General features: G+C 38.1%; 1 protein-coding gene across 2 annotated transcripts in view; it reads right to left on the bottom strand.

Annotated features, from left to right (window-relative positions):
- The window catches only part of LOC127448573 (dual specificity testis-specific protein kinase 2-like), a 43,971-nt gene that overhangs the window by 17,184 nt on the left and 9,017 nt on the right, over positions 1-17,770 (bottom strand). The window contains exons 1-2 of one of the 2 annotated variants that reach the window (XM_051711327.1): positions 15,896-16,335; positions 1,237-1,358 (exon numbers count right to left, since the gene is read on the bottom strand). In XM_051711327.1, coding sequence (XP_051567287.1) covers positions 1,237-1,331 — 95 coding nt within the window. In that variant the 5' untranslated portion in view covers positions 1,332-1,358; positions 15,896-16,335. Of the gene's footprint in view, positions 1-1,236; positions 1,359-15,895; positions 16,336-17,770 lie in introns of those variants that run through there. The other variant, XM_051711252.1, reaches the window with a different exon arrangement.

Genomic DNA, 17,770 nt, shown 5'->3' with positions numbered 1-17,770 from the left:
ATAACTAGTTATGTATCACATCATATAATACAAGAGCTGCGCTGTTCACGCAGGGTTCTGTTAACTCATGGAGATATGAGCTGTGCCTGAGTCACCCGAAGAGCCATTCACTGACTTCTACTGGAGCTACTTGCATACTCTGTGTTGCTAGTTGCCGTTCCTACTGCTGGTCACTCTAACATTATTGGTGGACTGCACAACAGGCCATAGCTTTAAAAAATCTGATCACAGAGAAGACATATCGCTGCTAAGATATTCTTATTTGACAAGGAATCACTTGTTTTGCCTTTAAAAATTAACATTGTTATTTTAAATAAACTACAGCAATGCTCATTGCATTATTTCATTAACAAGATGAACAATTTATCATAATGATTCATACTCCTTCACAATGGCGACAGTTTCTGGCATGGTTTTCACCGCTTAAATTTTTTTTATTATATCCATGTATGTGGTTACAGACAAGTGATATAGAACAATGAAATCGATGACAACATTAACTTGTCCATCTTGCCTGCACTCGACTCCAGTCTCTCACAGAGGACAGATGACGTTAAGCATCACCGTCTTCAGTTCTAGTGGTTGTCACTGTGCGATATCGCTCTGCATTTGCATAAAGTTGAACTTTTCTCAGTTTTGTCGCGTCTCTTTATCACACCCACATCCTGTTGCTCGTGTCGCCAGTTCTCATTGAAAATGAATGGTCTTCTGTCGCTTTGTGGCTGCAAGTTGCTAACCATGTGAACGGGGTTTAATGGTCTGGGCACAAGGCGCAAGACTCAAAAGCTGCGCACAACACAATTCTTTATAGTTATTGAAGATCTGATGGATGAAATCGTGCCTCAAATGGACCCATTTATTTAATAATGCGGTGTCAATTGGTGTTATGGATGTCTCCATCTTTGTTTACTTAAGGCACTGTTTCTATGGTTACAGTTGTTGGAATTCAGGCTTGACTTCCGTTATTTGTTCATGCACATAATTATTAAAGCCGCTGCTGTGAGCTTTGAACAGGACATTTCAAGACCCACACCCGTAAGTAAATGTGGTTTTCAGTCTCAAACAATGACAGTGTAAATGTGGCCAAAGAGTCATACAGGTTTGAAACATGTAAAAAAATAAAAAAAGACAATTAAAATTTGAGTGAACTATCCCTTTAGAAGAGGAATATAAGGGCAGATTCAGAGAGGATTGTAGTGTTGGTACTCAGAGGGTGTGGATGTGGGTTTTGCAAACCTGAGTATGTTGGGATGTCTAAGGCGGTTCATCAGCTGTACCTCCTTCAGCATGTTGGCTCTGTTACTGGCCATAGTGTTCATCTTCAGAGCCATCACCTGCCCTGTGATACGATGCTGCACCTTCAGAGAGAGAGAGAGAGAGAGAGAGAGAGAGAGAGAGAGGACCTTCTGTAACTGACAGACACTATAAAAGTCCCTCTGCTCTATTCATGTCTGCAGCAGCTGGATCGAGATCTCTGATCCCCCTCTCAATCTCACACACACACACACTTCTGATTCATCCCAGACTTCAAAGTCACTGGCTCCAGGAGAACAAAAAAAAAAAAAAAAAAAAAAAAAAAAAAAAAGATCTGTATTCAGCAGTAGGGCTGCACGATTTGGTCCAAACAAATCATATTGCAATAATTTTGACAAATACTGAGCTTGTGAATATATGATAAAAATGCTAAACATTTAACATTAAATATTGCTGCCACTTTAAATTTTGAAGCTTAAAGAACAAAAAGAGCAAATCTCAGATGTCAAGACTTTTAGGTTCAATCACATTCTCTTTGCAGTCATATTGTACCTGCACTGAGATAAAAAAAACACTCACACAACTATACGATGATGCGCAATAGACCTTATTCAGTGTAGCAACAGATTTCATTTTTGAGGGGAATTAAAATGAGGCTGTGAGGGATTGGCTTGCAGTCTCTTTAATAGCATGCACTGTATAATGCTCCTGGATCATATCATTTTCACAAATTGTGTTTTCTGGAATTTTTGCCAACTGAAATATTTTGGAAACAAATATGTTTTCACAATGTTTCATAAGCTGAACAATCAACAGCAATTTAAACAACAGTACAACCATTGAAAAGACTATGGGCCATATCTTAAGACCACTACGTTTTAAGTGCAGTGCTATGCAATACGTTATATGCACAAAGTCAGTGGGCATGGCCATGAAGTTTTGGTGCAAGCATGCGCTAAGTCTAGGCGTTAGTGGATTGATCCCTCACAAACTTGATTTCGTTACTGTCAAAAAATTAAATATGCCGCTACTCTGATAAAGGGCAATAAAATAAGACCATAAAATCATTTGGCAAGGTGTTCTAGATGCCCTGTTAATATTCTAAAGCAGTGGTTCTCAACTGGTTTTGCTTCGGGACCCAGATTTTACATTGGAAATCAAGTGGTGACCCACCATACTAAAAACGTAACCTGTATTTAATGTATCCTGGGTCACATTTCCTTTTATCCTGCATAGTTTTGTTCATGGTTTTCAAGTATATGGGCATGCATTAAGTGATATTATTTTTGTTGTTGACGTCAACAACAAAAGGGACAGGAAGTTTTCTCTCCCCTTTTTAAAAAATTGAAGAGCATATTTATTTATATGAGCCCATTAGTATACCCTTTGTTTCCATATTTCAAACATCACTAAAATAGAACATACATACATGTTACACAGGAGGAAATGATTAGGCTACCATGGTTAGGTCAATGTAGCTAGTCTTAAATAATAGTAATAATATAGTATTTATGAAAAAAATAAAAAAATACTAGCTGAAACACATTTTGAAACTTTAATTACAACTGCCACTGTTGATATAAATAAGAGGTCTAATAGATTCTACCTATAGATTATTTCATATGAAACTATAACATTGTCAGAATATAACAGTTACTTTTACTCATGTAAAATCGTGAAACAATTTTGTAAAAGGTGAAGACTCATCTATTTAGACAGGCATACACCTAATTTATTCTTCAACTCACAATTAGGCTTCTTTAGTTAGGTCTGCCTGAACCAGAAACAGTGATCATGATCTATAATTCTGCAATAACTTGAATGGCATCTATGCTAATATTATTTTATTTGTTTCCCTGTCTCAACCTCGGGACTCCTATCCTGAGGTCACCAGAACTGGCTGGATCCAGCTCCGTTCCTGCTTGTTGTCGGACTCCACTGCTACATGTCGCTGTGTGATGATGACTAATAGCAGCCAGTGCCAGCCAAACATCACTTCAGTCTATTACGATGGACTTCAGAGGATGAACTGATTCCAGCTCCAACCATAAGACATGGGATACTTCATTTGCCATTGCCTGAACCTTGGACTTAGAATAGACCTCACCGAAATTACCAGCCAGGTTGACCCTATCTGCTCCAGGGGCGCCGTATCATGGCTGACCCTGCACTCTGACCCCAGTGAAAAAAAATAATTTCACTGTATATGTGCAAACGTATAATGTGTGATAAATAAATAAAATAATTAATTAATTAATTAAAAAATGTAACTGTGATGCACCTAACTAATCTCTGCCTGCATCACCTCGGTCTAATGATGGACTACATTTTTGAAATGGAATACATAGACTATCAATTAACTGCCAACAAAACGCTTCATCAGCCAACTAACAATGACAATGCATATGTGAACTTCTGCAGTTAATCCAGGATGAACTTCAAAGACATTAGTCATTAATCTTACAGTTTATACAAAATCTTGTTTTAAACACCGACCCTTAACAGTTACTTAGTTTAATCATTTTAAACCATGACTTGCACTATACATAAGTAATATTGGCATTATATTCATGATGTTAGCCAGAGGGGAACTGGCCCCCACAGTGAGTCTGGTTTCTCCCAAGGATATTTTTCTCCATTAACCAACATCTTATGGAGTTTTGTGTTCCTTGTCACAGTCTTCGGCTTGCTCATTGGGGTTATAGATATAATTATTGAATTACTTATTTTTATACACAATTCACAATCGTATTTGATCAAACTACACAATGATGACTCTTAAGACATTATAGATATTACAGTTTTATTTTCTGTTAATGCATGATCTTCTGTAAAGCTGCTTTGAAACGATGTGTGTTGTGAAAGGCGCTATACAAATAAAAATAAATTGACGTAATAAAAAAAATAAAAAATAATAATAATAATAAATATATATATATATATATATATTAGCGCATAGTACAGTGTTGCTCTTTTCCTCAGTGCTGTTTGGCAGGTCGGGGCTGCCTACTGTTTGAGAGGTTTGACTTGACTTCCACCATAATGCCTTAAACTAGAGAAGTCTCACTAGAATTGAAATAGGTCAGTCAGTTTTGAGGTCTGCGCCCTACAAAATCGAGAGAAGAGAGCAAAGCAGATCAGTAGCGTGAGCTGGTTCCGTTACACGCGCAAAAGCTTTAATCCCGCCTCAAAAATATCTTAGTGCAGATGAGAAGTCTTTAGCTGAATGAGAGATTCTCTTTAAATTTGCATTGGGAGTCCTAAATAGGCTATCACTTTGGCATCCACCGAGGTAAAGACAGTTTCAGGTTTGATATTCGACGGATATTCGCGCAGTCAAACCTCAATAGCTTTCAAACCATTTGAGCCACAGACTCCAAGTAAATGTCATGATGTTGGAAAAATTGCGCACAACATTGCACATGTGTTATTCTCACGATTCGGACATTAATTTGCTTTCCAAAGCTAATAAACATGTGAAAATGTGAGCAGCATTCTGAATTCCTAGTTGAATAAGTTAGGGAGCGTAAACAAAGTACAGACTTTTTCACATTCTAATTTCAATAGCTCCTGGGTCATGTGACCTTCTGATGTCAACCAAGGTTCATAATGTCCACTAACTACCTTTATATATTGCACACCCTTTTGCTTGCCCATTTTCATCTCACATGATTTTATATTAATATTTTTTACTTTCTAATTTCAATAGCTCCTTGGTCATGTGACCTACTGACATCAAACAAGGGTCAAAATGTTCTGTACATTCTCATGGTCACATGACCAAGGATCTACTGAAATTAGAAAGTTAAAAAAATTAATGTAAAATCATGCAAGATGAAAATGGACAAACTAAAGGGTGTGCAATATAGAAGGGTAGTCAATGAACATGCTGAACCTTATTTGAGGTAAGTAGGTCACATGACCAAGGAGCTATTGAAATTCTAAATTTAAAAAAATTCATATAAAATAATGTGAGAAGAAAACGAACAAACTAAAGGGTGTGCAATGTTGAAGGGTAGTCAGTGGACATTCTGAACCTTGTTTGAGGTCAGTAGGTCACATGACCAGAGAGCTATAGAAATGTGCAACATGAAAAACATAAAAATTCATGTAATCATCTGAGATGTAAATTGACAAACAAAAGGGTCTGCAATATTTAAGGTTAGTGAGTGGATGTTCTTAAAGTAGTTTGAGGGTTGTAGGTCACATGACCAAGGAGCTACTGAATTTAAAAAATGTTTAATATATAATTTAAAATAGTGCAAGATGTAAATCTACAAAAACAAAGTGTATGCAATGTGTCTCTTCCATTGGGTCAGCTAGAGACAGTTTTGAAAGTTTTTGGAGTAATGGGTAATGAGCTATTGAAATTTGAAAAATTAGATTTGTCACTATGTTGACGGTCCCTAACTGCTGTTGGTGGACTTAAGGAAAACTACAGACGAATATCCGTCGAATATCCAACCTGAAACTGTCTTTACCTTGGTTGGTAATCTTCAAAATCTTCAATGGGAGAACCATGGCATTGTTCTTTCCCTGCTGTCAGCGACCCAGTCCAAAAAGACCTGCGACCACTGTTGGGTCGTGACCGACCAGTTGAGAAACAGCGTTCTAGAGTGAATGTTTCAGGGGTTCTATTGCACTCTGATTGTTTTGATTCTCTCATCATTTCATGGCTGGGCCTTTGCACTTCTATCATTTATTTGAGTGGTCCATCAAGTCTTAAGGCACACGCACATAACATCTCACAATAAATATGTCAAAGACTTAAAACATTGCTTCGCATCAAACAGGAAGTTTGCCCATTTAAGCTGTCTGATTGCCATGACGACATACGAGTGTGTGCATGTGTTTGACTATCTCTTCTGGCATGTCTTCATCTTTCTAACCTGTGCCTCAACCTAAGGCAGATTTGCCATGAAACCTTTCAAACAAATACTTTAGGGGAAAACACACACACACACGAATTTGGAACTATTATATTTTGATAACTGGCAACCACAATTTTATTTTTTATTTTTTATTGTAATTTTTTTATGAGGCAGAAATTAAAATGCTCGTTTCATCACTATTGATTAAAGAATTCTATTGACATTATCTCAAGTTCACCTGTCTGAACTTGTTCCTTGATGACAGAGATATTTCACACACAAAAATAAAATAACCCAGGGCAACTATTTACCAGAAGCACACACGAAGGACTAAAAGACTCTGCATAAGAGAATTCTCCATCTCTAAATCAGACTGTCTACACACAAGCAACATGACAATCAATCAAATGCAGAAACGCATCCCTTATTAACGGAGAAAAAACCTACGAGGCAGCTAGAATGACACCAAACCTGTGCTGTCTGGCTGATCTTGCGTCTAGTGTAGATCAATAGCAGGAAACTTAAAATGCATAAATGATCTGATATAACCCAACCCTGCAGCTAAAGCTCACGGATGATGAGCATTTGTGTGTGAGTGGGGTCTCACGGCATTTTTCAAAAGTTAAACAGTGCCGAGTGAGGTGTAGTGCCTTCTCAGGGCTGCATACAGGAACAAATCTGATTTCAACAAGCCTGTTCAAAACATTCGCTACAAAACTTGATGCCACTGGCCTTGCTGTTAAAGAGGTTATAGGTATGCTACTTTGTAAACTTGCAAAAAGTAAGTTTAGTTGTCTGGAATATTTATTTAGGGGAGAGTCAATAATAAAAGACAGTTTTCACTTGATCTCGAAGTTGCTCAATAGGCAAAGAGAAATGTGACAAAAGTAAAACTAATAAACTTAATTATATTTCACAATGTCTCCTATGAGCTGAAATTACAAAACAGCATCTAACACAGGGCCTGAGAAATGCAACAATATATATAAAAATTAAATATGATAAATGTGATCCATTCCTTGGATATGGGGTATGAGTCATGTCAAGGGCCAAATAAAGCTATTTGACAAAAATAAAGGCCCATGTTTTAAATAAACACACAAGTGAACTTTGCAAATAAAGGGCGTTTAAAATCTACAGATATCTGTGCAATACTGAGAGCACAGATTTCAGGCCATCTACAGACCTTTCACATTTTCTGTGCTCATTTTGATGGAAAGCACAGCAAAGAGCACTACACTGCTGTTGGTAAAAATCCTACAGCTCTTTTATAGCTCAAAACATGATGAAATTAGCATAAATTATTAAGAAACGAGCTTGCAAGTGGCAGGGGATTTAAAGAAATTTATGAATGATAGGTGTTCCAATTCTGCAGAAATCTACAGAGCTTTCTATGAAACCCTGCAGCTGTGTCCTGCAATCGTAATACACACACTTTTGTCATACACCTGAGATGTCAGATAGGTGAAATAATGGCTGAATGCAGAGTGGGGTTACTCAGAATACTGTGGATCACCCCTGGAGTCACGAGTTCGAATCCAGAGTGTGCTGAGTGACTCCAGCCAGGTCTCCTAAAGCAACCAAATTGGCCTGGATGCTAGGGAGGGTAGAGTCACATGGGGTAACCTCCTTGTGGTCGCGATTAGTGGTTCTTGCTCTCAATGGGGCGCATGGTAATTTATGCGTGGATTGCGGAGGGTAACATGAGCCTCTACATGCTGGGAGTCTCCGCGGTGTCATGCACAACGAGCCACGTGATAAGATGTGCGGATTGATGGTCTCAGAAGTGGAGGCAACTGAGACTTGTCCTCCACCACCCTGATTGAGGCGAGTAACCACGTCACAACGAGGACCAACTAAGTAGTGGGAATTGGGAGAAAAGGGGAAATATAAAATAAAATTTAAAAAAAATAAAATAAAAAAAAAGAATACTGTGGATCAAGAGTGCTTGAAAACCAGTGGTGCAGGGTATGGATGTGTGTGTAACGCAGGTGATAATCCCATTTCTATCAACATACTTCTCACATTGCTGTTTAGACAGATGGTCTGCGACAATAAGACAGCACTTAACAGAGCATCATTACCACACACTCTCACACTACAGCACAATGCCAGAGAGTGCCCTGCTGCAGTCCAAATAAAGCACTTAGCAGGCCCTAAAACTCACATACACACACACACAAAACATTTTCTTTCTTCATTTATTAAATCTTTCATAAAACCGTCCTTGTCAAGACCCTGGACTTTACTTAAATTTAACATTCACCTTTGGGTGGCAAATGCTGTCTGCTTAAAACTACAGCCTATGAAAAACAACAGGCTCTTCCTCCAGGGGGCGTTTACCGGCCTGAAAAGCCAGATTCTCCATTGGGCTGCATTCAAATTTGGACACCTTTTTTGTCTTACTGTAGACATCAAGTACACAAAAAAGTATGCTTGTTTTATTCTAATAATTTCAAAGATTAGTACCCAAGATAGAAATGGACATCCATAGGTCTGCCACCAACCAAAGATTTTCCTAGTCGACTAGTAGGCGTTAATTTAAGCCATTAGTCGACTAGTCGCACGTTTATGATATTAATTTAATTACTTCAATATATATATATTTTGGGGGGCATCAGAAAATGGTTTGAGTTCCAGGGCTGAGAATGTTATAAGTAACATTGCTAACACTGTTCTACATTACAGATAAATACTAAACTGTAATAATGAGCCTTTAAAATATACATTTTACAAGAGCACGCATGAAGCAAGCCACAGCGACACCGGCAAAAGCGGTAATGATTCTGAATGTTTCAGAAAAACCTGCAAGGAGACTGTCTGAACATTTTGTTAATTTATAGAGAGAAACGCACATTAGGGTTGTGCCGACAGACGATGATCTCGGGGATCAACCATTGGCTGGTAAATGTTCAGATTTCACTCACAAGTGATTGTGTAGTATAGAAGTTCAGCACAGTACTGAGATTGCTTTGACTTGTTTTGTGTGTCCAAAAGATGAGATCCACACAATCCATTTGTCATTGAATAATGTCTCTTTAATACCTTTTGTTCTGTTCAAAGGGAACAAAAAAAATAAAAATGTATTTCGAATCATGCATAGCACGGATGTGATTAAGCCGTTTGATTCTCTCTCATTATCACATGCTCATTTACAGATACTCTTTACAGAACTGCTGGTTTTCTTAAAGAGAAAGTACCAGTTTTTAGCACATTCAACAAATCAGTTTAAACACCTGTAAATATTACAATTTATGAATGTAAACAATAAACATGTAACAAAATATAAGTAATTTAATATCATATTTATTGATGTAATACATGGATTTGTTCATTTTTTAAAAGCTAGCATTTTAAAAAATGTAACCAAAATGATGAAATATATATATATATATAATTAGTAAAACTAACATTTTCATAGTATTTCTAGTTAGATGGTCTCCAGTATAATTAACAGCATTATCAGGGAGAGAATTTCTTTCAAATGTAAGCTAAGTGGACATTATAACTGAAATATAATCGATATCGAATCGAAACTGAATCAAATTGAGAGCTTGTGAATGGGAATCGATTTGGGAAATCTGTATCAAACGGTATCAATCTTATATTTTAATTACCATATGTTTCTCCTTTACAATAACTTGATAGGGGGCCCTTGCTCCCTTCAAAGGTCACAGAAATGCAAATAGACATACTGTGTATCATAATTTGCTTTAAATGTATTTTAAATAATATATTATTTTAGAAATGAGTAACCCTGGTAATGTACTGAAGTAATTAAAATTAGTAACTGTAACTGATTACAAAAATGTAAAATGTTGTATAACACTACCTTTGACTGAAAAGCAATTATATTACAGTAACTACTTTGTAATTGGATTACACCCAGCATTATGGCACACACATAACAGATGTGCACAAACAGACGCGCACAGACAGACACGGTTTATTGAAAGTGACAGACCAACACAAAAACTAGAATCAACAATACGTTAAGCACAGTTATTTGGCATTTAGCTTCAGTCCATACACAGCTTGTATTATCATTTCATTTGTTTATTACAGGAACAGTTCTCCTGGAGTAACCTGGGGTTAAAAGCCTTGCTCAAGCAATGATGATAGAAGAGCCAAGCAATTCCCTAGTTTACGAGTCGCCCCTTTCAGGTTTTAAATATAGATTTCTTTATTTTTTCAGCAACAATTTGTAACCTCACTTCCACCAAAATGTTTTAAATATCACAAAGACACACCTGTTAGAACACCGGTAAGGTTGCTCCAACATGCAGTCACAAATAGGCTTCAAACATTGTTCAGACTGCGCTGATATTTAAAATATACGCAAACACAAACAAACGTGCAGGAGCTCACAGCTCAGTGAAAGCAATAGAGCTTGACAGCCATGCATGCCCTGACTAGTAAGAGACACTGAGAAACAAGAATAGAAAGAGAGAGGGAGTGAGAAAGGAGACAGACGGGGGGAGAGAGAGAATGCAAAAGGAAAGCACTAAAGGGGGACTCGTGTTGTACATCCAGGCTTTCAGAATCGTGTCAAAACTAGCTTCCAAACTGTTTACAACCTCAGACTGTCTGACCAATCAGAATATGTCATTAACAATCAGTTCACAAATCCCCTCCCACTCCAACTTCACTGTCAAGTGGACCACAATGTACAGTGGTGTACTAGATGAATTTCCACTACACTCCCCAAATCTATAATGAATGGAAAATTCTTGCGCCCATCTTCAAAGTGTATGACTCAGTGAAGGTAACCAGATCCCATCTAAAAACATTTTTTTCTAATTGTGGAACTCAAGACATGTTACCGTGACATCACCCCTTTGTCAAACGTAGAGTGGCGTGCGGTCAACAGACCAGATTTTATAGTATTTCAGAAAAACACCAACACTCAACGAGCACACTCGATACACTGACCACGACACAAAGCTCAAATGCAAGACTACACAAATACATAACATGAATAAGTCAATTGGTTTAATAAACTTTTCTTTTTTTTTTTTTTTTACAACTTTTAAAGAAATAGTTCACCCAAAAATGAAAATTTGTGGATAATTTACTCACCCTCAGGCCATCCAAGATATATCAGAGTTTCTTTCTTCATCAAAACAGAATTTAAGACTTTTAGGATTTCATTTCAGGCCTCCTCCTTTAAACAATGCAAGTGAATGTACTCCATTTTTTTGATGGTCCAAAATGCATATTTAGGGTGCATCAAAATAACCCACATGACTCCAGTCGACAAATAAAGGTCTTCTGAACCCAAATGATTGATTATTTTGAGAAACAAAACAATATTTATGTATTTTTTTTAACTACAAATGTTCGCTTCACGAGAGGGATGACGTAAGCGCGTTGGTAAGGTCACGCGTCACGTGGAGGAGTCAGGAAGTGCGTCATTGTTTACATTGTTTTTTTTATTATTATTTGGAATTTTTATATATATATATATAAAATTTTCATTTTTGGGTGAACTATTCCTTTAACGAATGCCAAATTCTTTAAAAAAAAACAACAGCAAGAAGCACTTCATTAGTGACTTTAACATATTGACGTTACAAACGTTAACACGATTGTCATAAAATGTCATTATTTAAATTTGGACTGTGTTGTTTGGTGTCTGGATGCTCCCTAGATGCCTGGAACTAATGGAAATGTTTAGATTAAAGAAAAAGCAACCACAGCTAAACGCATGAACCGCTGCAGTGAAGCGAGATGGCTGGATACATGCAGTAAAAACATCTGTAGCATTCAACTTATCTCTTGAACAGATCAAATTAATATCCATATAAAAACAAACTCACTAAAATCACAATCTATATAAATACAAATTAGATGTCGACCAATATTGGATTTTACTGATACGATAATGTGTTGAAAGGCAATTTATCTGCCAATCGTTTTTAAAACTGGTAGCCTGTATTAAATGTTCTTAGTCTTTCCTTCCTGTGATGGGGAGGGGCAGACAGAGGCTTCAAGAGTCCACATTGATTTAAATTCCAGATGCAATTTATGGTGCAACCAAAATACCATTAATCAGGAGAAATAAATAAATAAATAAATAAATAAATAAATAAATTATATATATATATATATATACACACACACACACACACACACACACACACACACACACACACAACCGGTCAAAAGTTTTGAAACACTTATATATATATATATAATTAAGTGTTTCAAAACTTTTGACGGTTATGTGTGTGTGTGTGTGTGTGTGTGTATATATATTTTTTTTTTTTTTTTTTTTACATTTTAGAATAATAGTAAAGTCATCAAAACTATGGAATAACAAATGGAACTATGGGAATTATGTTGTGACTAAACAAAATCCAAAATAAATCAAAACTGTGTTATATTTTATTTTAGCATCTTTAAAGTAGTCACCCTTTGCCTAGAATTTGCAGACATGTACTCCTGAAATTTTCTCAACCAGCTTCTTGAGGTATCACCCTGGGATGCATTTTAAACAGTATTGAAGGAGTTCCCATCTATGTTGGGCACTTATTGGCTGCTTTTCTTTATTATTTGGTCCAAGTCATCAATTTCAAAAACTTTTTTTTTTTTTTTTTTTTTTTTTAATTAAATTTTATAATGAAATAAATTAATATGGTGGTGCAATTATATTTTTGTCTACAAAACTAATTTCAAACATTTAAGCATACGCCTTCAAATCAAAAGATTTTTAAGATCATGAGAAACATTTCAGCCAAGTGTTTCAAAACATTTGACCGGTAGAGTGAGTGAGTATATATATATATATATATATATATATATACACACACACACACACACACACACACACACACACACACACACAGGTGCATCTCAATAAATTAGAATGTCATGGAAAAGTTCATTTATTTCAGTAATTCAACTCAAATTGTGAAACTCGTGTATTAAATAAATTCAGTGCACACAGACTGAAGTAGTTTAAGTCTTTGGTTCTTTTAATTGTGATGATTTTGCTCACATTTAACAAAAACCCACCAATTCACTATCTCAAAAAATTAGAATACATCATAAGACCAATAAAAAAAACATTTTTAGTGAATTGTTGGCCTTCTGGAAAGTATGTTCATTTACTGTAATGTACTCAATACTTGGTAGGGGCTCCTTTTGCTTTAATTACTGCCTCAATTCGGCGTGGTATGGAGGTGATCAGTTTGTGGCACTGCCGAGGTGGTATGGAAGCCCAGGTTTCTTTGACAGTGGCCTTCAGCTCATCTGCATTTTTTGGTCTCTTGTTTCTCATTTTCCTCTTGACAATACCCCATAGATTCTCTATGGGGTTCAGGTCTGCAGAGTTTGCTGGCCAGTCAAGCACACCAACACCATGGTCATTTAACCAACTTTTGGTGCTTTTGGCAGTGTGGGCAGGTGCCAAATCCTGCTGGAAAATGAAGTCAGCATCTTTAAAAAGCTGGTCAGCAGAAGGAAGCATGAAGTGCTCCAAAATGTCTTGGTAAACAGGTGCAGTGACTTTGGTTTTCAAAAAACACAATGGACCTACACCAGCAGATGACATTGCACCCCAAATCATCACAGACTGTGGAAACTTAACACTGGACTTCAAGCAACTTGGGCTATGAGCTTCTCCACCCTTCCTCCAGACTCTAGGACCTTGGTTTCCAAATGAAATACAAAACTTGCTCTCATCTGAAAAGAGGACTTTGGACCACTGGGCAACAGTCCAGTTCTTCTTCTCCTTAGCCCAGGTAAGACGCCTCTGACGTTGACTGTGGTTCAGGAGTGGCTTAACAAGAGGAATATGACAACTGTAGCCAAATTCCTTGACATGTCTGTGTGTGGTGGCTCTTGATGCCTTGACCCCAGCCTCAGTCCATTCCTTGTGAAGTTCACCCAAATTCTTGAATCGATTTTGCTTGACAATCATAAGGCTGCGGTTCTCTCGGTTGGTTGTGCATCTTTTTCTTCCACACTTTTTCCTTCCACTCAACTTTGTTAACATGCTTGGATACAGCACTCTGTGAACAGCCAGCTTCTTTGGCAATTAATGTTTGTGGCTTACCCTCCTTGTGAAGGGTGTCAATAATTGTCTTCTGGACAACTGTCAGATCAGCAGTCTTCCCCATGATTGTGTAGCCTAGTGAACCAAACTGAGAGACCATTTTGAAGGCTCAGGAAACCTTTGCAGGTGTTTTGAGTTGATTATCTGATTGGCATGTCACCATATTCTAATTTGTTGAGATAGTGAATTGGTGGGTTTTTGTTAAATGTGAGCCAAAATCATCACAATTAAAAGAACCAAAGACTTAAACTACTTCAGTCTGTGTGCACTGAATTTATTTAATACAGGAGTTTCACAATTTGAGTTGAATTACTGAAATAAATGAACTTTTCCACGACATTCTAATTTATTGAGATGCACCTGTATATAAAAACTGTATATTTAAAACAAATATACATTGGTTTTAAGATGGTTATTTATATCTTTAGCTGTAGTGTGTCAATAGGTAATATACATTTTAGACTCCCAAACATTCCTTCTGTAAATAGAATAGAAGTACAGGAAGCCCTGCAACAGATGTCATGGCCCTCACAGAGACCCCCACTGAACACCGTGTCAGTCTGAGATTACAAGGAGAGACAGAAGCAATTGAGACAGCCTAAATATATAGAAGAACTGTGGTGAATTCTCCAAGAAGCTTGTAACATCCTATCTGCCAACAACCAAGTAAAACTGTGTCCAGGTGTACCTAGGAGAACTGGTGCTGTTTTGAAGGCAAAGGAGGTCACACCAAATATTGATATACCTTTTTTTTTTAAGTTTACTAGACTTTGGATGATGTTAATTAAAAAATGAAACTGAAAATGAACTTTTGCACAGTACTGTAGTGTGTGTGTGTGTGTGTGTGTGTGTGTGTGTGTGTGTGTGTGTGTGTGTGATTATATATATATATATATATATATATATATATATATATATATATATATACACATACACACACACACACACACAGTACTGTGCAAAAGTTCATTTTCAGTTTTATTTTGGATTTTGTATATTTTGTATATATATATATATTTAATTCATAGCATGGAACTTTTAACTTTAAAGGCACTTTAACTTTGAAATACACCAGGAACGGGAGTCACGTGACGCCATGCATGGATCAGACATGTGAACGGCGAGCTCTGCGCACTTTGCTATTTTTTTTTCTCCCCTTTTCTCCCAATTTGGAATGCCCAATTCCCACTACTTAGTAGGTCTTCATGGTGGCGCGGTTACTCACCTCAATCCAGGTGATGGAGGACAAGTCTCAGCTGCCTCCGCTTCTGAGACTGTCAATCCGTGCATCTTATCACGTGGCTCGTTGTGCATGACACTGCGGAGGCTCCGCATGTGGAGGCTCTTGCTACTCTCCGCGATCCACGCACAAATTACCACGCGCCCCATTGGGAGCGAGAATCACTAATCGCGACCACGAGGAGGTTACCCCATGTGACTCTACACTCCCTAGCAACCGGGCCAATTTGGTTGCTTAAGAGACATGGTTGGAGTCACTCAGCACACCCTGGATTCGAACTCGTGACTCCAGGTGTGGTAGTCAGCGTCAATACTAGCTGAGCTACCCAGGCCCCGCACTTTGCTAGTTTTAATACTTTTAATGACATAAACCGGTGGGATTCGATACACTCGGTTCCATAATTGTTCTAGGACGACAATATGTCAAAGAATTCAAAATCCACGGGCTCTGGAGACATTAAAAGACTCTTACCTGCTCAAGCTGATGCCCCTCAGCAGGCCGCGGTCCTGGGAGTTGATTTGGTCTGAGAGGTGCGGGAAATGCGGCGAGAGATGCTGAACATGTCGGCAATGCTGACGAAGGTTGTTGGTGACTTGGAGGATCTTGCCGTGATACGTCAATAGAACACTGCCATGGAGGTGAAGTTCACTGATGTGGTTACAAGAGTGGGGGATGTCAAGAAACTGATCGATTACCTGGAGTCATCGGAAAGGGAATTATCTGCTAATCCGCTAGCGACCAAGGTGGATTTGGAGCGGGTCTGGGAGAAGTTGGAGGACATGGAGAACCGTAGCCGGCGGAATACCATCCGTAAAGTTGAAATCACTGAGGGAGCAGAGGGACAGGATACGGTGAAATTCCTGGATGGGCTCTTCCCGAATCTGCGCAACATAGCAGGCCATAAGCTGGAAATCGAGTGAGATCACAGGGTTCCTGCTCGTCTATCCACAGAGGGAGACAGGCCCCGATCACTTCTGGCCAAATTTCTAAGATCATCCAATAAAGATCTTGTGTTACATGAGGTGAGGAGTAAAGGAAGGCTTTCTTGGAAGAACCACAGCATTTTCTTGTTCCCAGACTTTTCAACAAGAGAGAAGCGTGATAGATTCAAGGAATGCAAGAAACTTCTACACCAACGGAAGGTCGCTTTTGCACTGATATTCCCAGCCAAATTGAGAACAGATGCTAAGGATGGCCATAAAACTTTCACATGCCCACAGCAAGTGATGTCCTTCATAAAGTCAATGGAGTGAGCAAGTCATCTCGTTGTACTCACATTGTAGCCGAGTGGACTGGCTCACTGAACATTCGCTTGACTCTTTGAAGATCCTGCGCACTTTTTTTTGTGCTGGTTCCGCCTAGCGGCTGGAGTGTATTTTGTAGAGTGGCACACCTTCGGGACAGTTTTGTGGATGAATCTACACACTCTTTATGCTTATTTCTCCTGTAGGCTGGGGTTTGTTTTGTGGAGTATTTCTTGCAAAGACATTGGAGTGATTAAGTCATTTGTTTGCACTCATGTTGCAGCCGAGTGGACCAGCTCACTGAACATTCATTTGACTGTTTGAAGAATCTGCGTGTTCTTTTTGTGCTGGTTCCGCCTAGCAGCTAGAGTTTATTTTGTAGTGTCACACCTTCAGGACAGTTTTATGGATGAAGCTACACGCTCTTTGTGCTTATTCCATCTATTGGCTGGAGTTTGTTTATAGATTATCTTTTGCTGTGTAATTCTGTCTCACAAATTTGTATATAAACACTGGACTTGAGCAATCCGATGGCAATCGAAGTTGTCGCGGGGGTTCTCATGGGCGTACATGGACTGTTTGAGTTTGGAGGGATGGACGCCAGTTGGCACTGTCATGCGCGGGGTTAATGCGCATGTTTGTTTGGTTCTGGGGGATGTTCGGGTTTTGATTGTCGCACTAATGTTGGAATGTGGTCTTTATAATTGTTTTTGACATACAATCTATTTTTTCTTATATGTCAAAATGTCAAATGTTAATGAGTGGATTGTCTCTCTCCACGTGGAATGCAAATGGGTTGGGGCATCCCATAAAAAGAAGGAAGGCTATCTCTCTTCTTAACCTAAGAAATATGATATAATGTTTCAAGAAATGCATCTTTCTCCACAGGAAGCTGAAAAATTTGGGAAGATATGGGCTGGGCATTTTTTTTATAGTGCTGGCTCGAGTAAGAGCAGGGGAGTCATTACACTGATAAGTAAACATCTACAATTCAAATGTCTTAAACAGGGTAAAGATAAATTAGGAAGAGTCATTATTGTTTTAGTTGAAATTCAGGGACAAAGTCTTATTTTGGCTCATATTTATGCACCTAACATTGACG

The sequence above is a fragment of the Myxocyprinus asiaticus genome, chromosome 1 (assembly GCF_019703515.2).
Source record: "Myxocyprinus asiaticus isolate MX2 ecotype Aquarium Trade chromosome 1, UBuf_Myxa_2, whole genome shotgun sequence".
NCBI lineage: Eukaryota > Metazoa > Chordata > Actinopteri > Cypriniformes > Catostomidae > Myxocyprinus > Myxocyprinus asiaticus.
This window is presented reverse-complemented; position numbering and strand designations above follow the sequence as displayed.